The 8,139-nt window shown below is 40.1% G+C and overlaps 1 protein-coding gene across 1 annotated transcript in view; it reads left to right on the plus strand.

Annotated features, from left to right (window-relative positions):
• Positions 1-872: 872 nt before the first annotated feature.
• Positions 873-8,139, plus strand: part of SPIDR (scaffolding protein involved in DNA repair) — a 202,977-nt gene continuing 195,710 nt past the window's right edge. The window contains exons 1-4 of the mRNA XM_009881121.1: positions 873-935; positions 1,196-1,274; positions 3,579-3,764; positions 6,492-6,649. Of these exons, the coding sequence (XP_009879423.1) occupies positions 873-935; positions 1,196-1,274; positions 3,579-3,764; positions 6,492-6,649 (486 nt within the window). The remainder of the gene's footprint in view (positions 936-1,195; positions 1,275-3,578; positions 3,765-6,491; positions 6,650-8,139) is intronic.

Below are 8,139 nucleotides of genomic sequence, written 5' to 3' on the forward strand. Positions count from 1 at the left end.
ATAGCGGAAGCGATTCTGGAATGCAGAATGCACACACTTCCCAGATGAGCCACCCCTACAGCTGAAAAAATCAAATGTCAGGACATCAGTGGCTGCTACTTCGATTTCCAATGCATGGCTTAGGTGTGGGGATGGTTTTCAGAGCACTTCAGTGCTGGAGGTAAAATGCTGGCTCGCTTAATGGTGTAAGAAAGAGATGCGAACTGACAGTTAAACCAATTTCCATGCTTGACAGAATTATAAGATGTTGGCCTTTTTTGTGTTGTTTCCCAATTAACAGCATATTGTTTTAACTGTCAAAGTAGACAAAATTGAAAGCAAGGTTACATAAGGGCATTGTCTTAACTTGTTAGTGTAATTTTCTAAGCATATGTTAATATGTTCTAGATAGCACTTATCACTTGGAAAATTTCAATAATACTCTGAAGGATAGGAAAGTAATTTGACATTTTGGATGGAGTACTGCATTTCCTGAAAACATGGAACAAAAAGACTCTAGATAGCATTGAAGATTTTTTGCTAGATCTAAAGAGTATGTTTGCGATAATGAATTCACTGTAGAAAATTGTGCTTTTTGATGACCTTGCATATGTGGATTTTGGTGTAGATGCTCTTTTGGATGATATATCCAATTATGCTTAATTGTTTTGTGTGTGTTGGTCTTGTTGGTCTTGAACTGAGATGTTCAGCCAGCTCTGAGTGACAAGTGCTGCGTGCTGAAAATCATCTTCATACAAGTTGCTTTTCTGTTTCTTCTTCTGGTACTGAGTAGTCACAGTGTCACATAGCTTGTGGGATTTAATAAAATCAGAGTCAGGGCCACTGAGTGCTTCTTTCTGTAACCTTTGAATAGGGCACATGCTTTATCAGGCATGCTCTTCATGCCCACTTTTGACATTTTACTGCTGAAAATGCTGGCTGTTTTTCTTCACAAGGTCAGATGTGATTCCTGTCATAGTCACAGTAAGTTTCTGTTTTCCAAAACAATGAAAATTCAGTTTTTATGTTACTGTTCTCATGCTTTATTCCTTCACTCTTTATATTGCAGTCTAGTAGAAGATAGAAAAATTAATTTGAAATTGTGCCACTAACTTGTGGTTGGGTGAGCAATAACAGTTTTGAGTATATTACTACATGTTAAAATTGTCTTTAATGCCTTGGTGATTAAATATCTCTCTGTCTCTTTTTAATATAGCCTTTGAGACCTACTGATAAGAAATCCAGGATTAAGAAGCATCTTGGACCACTGTTAACATCTGCTGAAAGTGCAGCAGGTATGTTGTAACTATTTCATGTTAGTGTTGTCAGAAGACTGACACTTTGTTTTGCCAAAATACTGGTTGCTTTGTAATCAGAAGCTAATTTTGATGAGAGACACAGTTGTGATGCTATTGTGATTGGGCTCCTTTATTCACCTAGTGAGTGAGTGCCAGCAATATATTCTGCAAAGCTGCAGGCACTTCAGCTATTGCCCTTGAAGAGATGAAAGGAGCATCACTAATGCTGTATATAGTGTGTGTTCTAGCTGGGGCAGAATATTTAAATTCTTCACATTTTTAAGAGGAGGGAATGAAAAACAACGCTTAGCTGTCTAGATAGAAGGTGAAATAATTCTCTCTTCTGCTAGAGACAGACAAGCGGGTGTGAGAGAAAACATACATTTTCTAAGTATAAGCAATAGATAGAAAAACAGAATTTTGTCAACCTCCTGCTTTCACAGTCTTCTATATGTACTGGAGTCTGTTTAATATTGTGATTAAAAAAAGAACTCTAGGTATAATAAAGAGGAGAAGAAGGATTTATTGACTCCCTCCAGTTCTTTCGCTTTTGGAGTCCAGAGGAAAGGAAGGAAAGAGGGGGCAGTGACTTCTTCAGTCTTTGTATTTCTTCTTGCTCCAGCAGCTGTGCTGCCTCTGTTGGAGTTAAGTGACCTACTGGGTGCCTCTTCCCTACCTTTTGGTGTTCAAAGTCGTGCTTTTCCAGATTTCTGAAAAGAACCTCTGTGTGTTGCAGGAGGACATATGGTTGTGTTTCTCTCTTTTAGGCCCTCACACCTAATTCCAAATTCCCAGTAATTGTCAACTTCCCATTTACCTAAAATACTTTAGTTGTTGTAGGAAGTGGAAAGCTCTGCCTTCCTATGATTGCTAATTTGGCATCCTCCACTGCTAAGCATTAATCCTTTTCTCCTTGCTCTTGTTATTAAAAATGATGGAGAAAGGTACTTTGAATTTAAATGTCTCACTTCAAAAACACAATAGCTATTCTTCATTACTCCTGAAAAGTTTAAAATTTCTTTCTCTCGGGACAAAACTGGAAAGTCATCTCTACTGATGGCATACTTTTATTCATTTGTTATTCATTGTTTAAAGTTAGAGAAATACGAAACTCGTAATTCTAAGGACAGTTTAAGGACAGATCCCGGACAGGCTGGATCGATGGGCCAAGACCAATGGTATGAGGTTTGACAAGGCAAAGTGCCGGGCCCTGCACATGGGTCACAACAGCCCCATGAAGCCCTACAGGCTTGGGGAAGAGTGGCTGGAAAGCTGCTTGGTGGAAAAGGACCCAGGGGTGTTGGTTGACAGCCGGCTGAATATGAGCCAGCAGTGTGCCCAGGTGGCCAAGAAGGCCAATGGCATCCTGGCTTGTATTGGGAATAGTATGGTGAGCAGGACTACAGAAGTGATTGTTCCACCGTACTCGGCACTGGTGAGGCCCCACCTCGAGTACTATGTGTGTTCAGTTTTGCGCCCCTCACTACAAGAAAGACATTGAGGTGCTGGAGTGTGTCCAGAGAAGGGCAACGAAGCTGGTGAGGGGTCTGGAGAACAAGTCTTATGAGGCGCAGCTGAGAGAACTGGGGTTGTTTAGCCTGGAGAAAAGGAGGCTGAGGGGAGACTTTATTGCTTGCTACAACTACCTGAAAGGAGGTAGTAGAGAGGTGGGGGTTGGTCTCTTCTCCCAAGTAACAAGTGATAGAACACGAGGAAAAGGCCTCCGGTTGGGCCAGGGTAGGTTTAGGATGCATATTAGGAAAAATTTCTTCACCCAAAGGGTTATCAAACATTGGAAGAGGCTGCCCTGGGAAGTGGTTGAATCCCCATCCCTGGAGGAATTTAAAAGATGGGTAGATGTGGTGCTTAGGGACGTGGTTTAGTGGTGGTTTTGGCAGTGTTAGGTTAACGGCTGGACTTGATGGTCCCTTCCAACCCACACGATTCTATGATTCTTTATTTAAACCACTTACTATTTTGAAAGGGCGCATGCAGGAGCATTAGCACTGTGTGTAGAGGACTGTCAGACAGTCATTACTTGTCCTCACTCTGCTGAAGGGCTGATTGAGAGCCTCATTGCATAAAATGAATTGTTAGCACTTATTGTGGAGAACCAAAATGAAAATAATGCATGTATGTATAAGAAATATGTGTGAGTTAATGCTCCAGTATTGGTGTCTGGTGACAGAACTGATAATTTTTTTCCAGTTCAAGAACAATATAGTTTAATTTTTACAAATTTTAAATTTAACGCTATCACATTTGTGTAACAATCTAACACTTTACAATTCTTTTTAATAGGATCTGCTGCTGCTGAAAGCCCTAAGGAAGCTGAGGACATAATATGGACCTCTAGTGGCAGTGATTTTTCAGATCATGAAAATAAAACATTGATTCCAAGGTTACACAGCAAAAAAAGTCATGCTTCTAAAACAGAGGAATCACCTAGCAGAGATGATTTATTGTTAGAGGACAGCAGTAGTCAAGGTAAGTTCAAACGCAAGCAGATTTGTCAAGAAACCTGTCAACTTCAAGTGCTGTAATGAAAATTCTTTGAGGTCATTTGGACAAAATGACATGATCTAATTCTATTTCAGTTATGTCAGTTGGTGTTTTTTTTATCAATTTCATCTGAGTATGGAATAAGCTTTTAGTATAAATTCTGTACAAAAATTTTAAACGTTGGAGTAAAGTAGCATAGTTGGGTAGGTTATACGTCAGGTAAAGTGTGTCTGTTCATTTCAATATATTACAGTTTATTTTTACCACTTCCTTCTCTGCGCTGTGGTGCAGATACTGGGGTTGTGAACAGCTTTCTCTGCCTGCCCTGTTCTACTGATCATACTGCTGTCTGCATCTACTGACTAGAAGTGGCAGACTTTGCAGCTGCAGATAGCATCATGTTCCGTGGTGTGAGTTTTCATTTCGGTACACAGTATTCCTTGTTCCCCCTGTTAGCTGTATTGTGCAAACAACCATGAGTTTTGTTCTTCGGACTCGCTTTCTAATTCATGGAGCACGGCATGACAGAGGGGAGAGAAATTGATTAAAAAGTGTAGCTGAAGACAGAAAAATCTTTACTTGTGTGCTCTATTACATAAACATTAATTAGGATAATGTTTAATTTGCATTAGAACTTGTTAGGTGGTATTTTCAATGTGACTACTTCCAGAAAAATAAATCAAGTTGGCTTTATAATACTTCAGCTGGATCTGAAGTATTAAAACTAGACTTCACATCCTGGATATCTGGCAAAGTGTTCAAACACAACCGTGAGTTGATTTTCATGCATGTTTCTGTCATTGATTTAACACTGTCATTGATATATCTGATGGTCATCTTTTGTAATGCTAGTAATTTTCTTTTCTTACTTTTGAAATGGAAGGATTGTCTACTTTCTAGACTGCGATATAATACTCACCAGGAATCTTTATGACCTACCATTAATATAATTCTATTGCAGTTGTCTCCTGCAAGTATATCCTGCAGGTTTTAATCTTTAATTCTCTTTTTTTAAGAAACAATACACAGACTTATTTTTACTCTTGTAAGATAGCAAAATTTGGTTTCTCTGTGTAAATGAAGAAGCCCTGGTGCATTATGTATCTGCTTGAAGGTACTGAGGAAATGCAATAATTTCCTGTTTTTCTTCTAAACCCCAAAAATATTGAAAACAGTCATTGAAAGCAGTGGGGAATAAAAGAACTGTCATTTCCACGTTTTTTTTCAAGTAACCATCATATACACTAATTATAGTATTGTACACATGTATGTGTGTGCATATATAGGGACAGTTGTAAGTATGGGGATAATAACTGACAAAATATTTTTAAGTGACTTGCCCTTTCATGTGAAATTCACCTTCAGAAGCAGTGCTAGTACTTGAGCATGACAGGATAAAACTGATTCTTGTATCTTATTAAGGAATTTATACTGCTGTCACAAATTGCATGCAGCTTGCCACACAGCTTCAAGAGAGACCTCTTTGTGCTACCTGGTCACTGATGTCTCTGTTTAAAACTTCTGATGAAGTTTTCTCATAGTTAGAAACAGAAATGCATTCATGTGTGTGGAAAAAACGGGCAACACAAGCTGTGTGTTTATTTGCCTGGGTGACTTCAGAGTTTGGAAGTTCCGTGAAGAAACTAGTGATTTAGACTATGGTAGCACTGCCAAGTCCAGAAGGTACTGCCACAGTTCCACGGATCTGTACAGATGCCTGGAGTGTTCTGCAGGTGCCTCCTTTCTCTGCTGCCTCTCTCTTGTACATGACTCTTCTGATGTTAGAAATGTGACATTTACAAAAGCAAAAAAGCAAAACCAAAAATGTTCACATCTCTTCTCTAAACATGCTCATTTATGCAAAATACAATGAGATTCTCCCTCTCAGTACCTTCTGGCACTTGGACCTGAAGGGTGGTGGGGCTGCTAGAGCAGCTCAGGCTTCTACTGCCTTCAGGAGATCCTCAAAGGTATGAGTGGACTTTTGGAGTTGCATTAAACACCACCTGGTCATGAGGATGGTGGAAGGAGTGTTCTGAATCTCCATCTTTGTTTATTGCCACTTTGTTGTGGGTTCTTTTGAAAAAACTCTTGTCTTTTCTCGTTCCTGTTTCTATTAATTTATCCTAAACGGCCCTCTGTCTGATGTACTTAGAGGTTTGATTTGCAGACCTGTATTTAGCCATGGTGTTTCAGGAGGTGACCATTTCAACTAGCTTTTTCATTTCTCTGTGGGGATTACCACTTATAGCAGATATTAACTTACACCAAACTTTCAGCTTTTCCAGGTCACTGAGGTATTTGCTTAGAACAGTTAATTCTGAACAAGTGCATTTGGAATGCAGTTGGGTCAAAGAAAACCCTAACAAAAACCTAGAAAAACTAACAGTAACTAAATTGAAAATCTACCCACCTAAGCAGTTAAATATACTGCCTCCTTATGGGCAGTACTTTGAAATCTTTTTTTTAATGTAATTCTTATCTCTTTCTTCACAGAAGCTTCTATTGTCTGCTGGTAGGATTTAGCTTTTATGAGAGACAGGATTGCAAAATAGGTAAATGTAAAGAGCAGTTGAACATACGTAAAAAATAACTTTGCACTTTTTCCCAAGTGAAGGATAATTGTAGTATTACTCTGTTTGACTTCATGCTTATGAGTAATATATGGTGATTAAGAATAAATCTTTTTACAACTTTTTTTTTTTATTTTAGATGAATCAGAGTTCATTGATTGGGAGAAGGATAGTGATTCTACCAATAGGTGTGATGGATCAGAAAAAGATGACAGCTCACTGGAGATATCGGATTCGGACTCTTGCACAAATCTTAATTCTCTGTCTGTCAAAGAGAAGAATGATGACCTTTGTAAGGTAAGAAACTGTTTCAAGTTTAAAAAAAGAAAAAAGCTTCTACTGTAATTATGGAGTGTGTTCATGTTTGATTGCATTTAATTTGGAGGAACGTGAGGTTTTTGCTTACTACTCTTCTCCAGAAGTAATTCTGCACATAAGAATTTCAAGGCATTTTCTATGACTGCCAAACCTCAAAACCAAGCCGCGCCCCACACATAGAGCTTGGTAGTGTGGTCATTGAATCACAGGGATGACTGGGGCAGGAAGACACCCCTGGAGATCATCTAGTCAAACACCTCTGCGCAAAGCAGGGTCAGATGGAGCCAGTTGCTCAGGGGTATGTCCAGTGGGGTTTTGAGTACATCCAAGGATGGAGATTCCACAAGCTCTCTGGGCAACCTGTGCTTGGTCACCCTCACAGTACGGAATTTTGTTTTTACATTTAAAGTGAATTTCTTGTATTTCAATGTGTGCAAAAAGGTGATCAAGTGGGTAGGTTTCTCACCAGAGATGTGATGATCTGGATTCTCTACAGCCCCTGGCTGCCTGATGCAAGTTGATGTCCAAATTCCCTGTAATGTGGTGGGTGAGACAATTATCTATTTCTTTTCAGTACTTGGAGAGCTTGACTACATAAAATCCAGGTATTGTGACTAGAGCGTGTTCTGAAAATGATGATAAGATGAGGGACTAATTGCAGGATTCCCTGTACTGCTGAGAAGTGATGAGGACTGAAGGACTCAGGAAGGAGGCACCAGTAAATACTGAATCATACCAGCTAAGATAAACAACCACAGAATCACAGAATAGTCAGGGTTGGAAGGGACCTCTGGAGATCATCTAGTCCCACTGTCCCACCAGAGCAGGGTCACCTACAACAGGTTGCACAGGACGGCATCCAGGCGGGTTTTGAATGTCTCCAGAGTGGGAGACTCCACAACCTCTCTGGGCAGCCTGTTCCAGTGCTGCACTACCCTCAAAGTAAAGAAGTTCCTCCTCATGTCAAGATGGAACTTCCTATGTTCAAGTTTGCCCGTTACCTCTCATCCTATCACTGGGCAACACTGACAAAAGACTGCTCCCATCCCCCTGGCACCCTCCCTTTAAGTATTTGTAAGCATTAATAAGATCCCCCCCTCAATCTTTTCTGTAGACTAAAGAGACCCAAGTCCCTCAGCCTTTCTTCATATGAGAGATGTTCCAATCCCCTAATCATCTTCGTTGCCCTTTGCTGGACCCTCTCCAGCAGTTCCCCGTCTTTCTTGAACTGGGGAGCCCAGAACTGGACACAGTACTCCAGATGCGGCCTCCCCAGGGCAGAGTAGAGGGGGAGGAAACCAACCTGTAGAAAATACAATAGTGTTAATAAAGAATCAAGTATAGAATAGATGGCAGAAATTCTGATCTTTTGTATCTTAGAGCGAAATGACTTGTACAAAAAGTCTCTAGATTTGATGCCATCCCAGGCAGAGTTAACATTCAACCTCCGGTGCTGCGGGGCTGCATCC

The sequence above is a fragment of the Charadrius vociferus genome, unplaced genomic scaffold (genome assembly GCF_000708025.1).
Source record: "Charadrius vociferus isolate BGI_N301 unplaced genomic scaffold, ASM70802v2 scaffold23, whole genome shotgun sequence".
In the NCBI taxonomy this organism is placed as follows: domain Eukaryota; kingdom Metazoa; phylum Chordata; class Aves; order Charadriiformes; family Charadriidae; genus Charadrius; species Charadrius vociferus.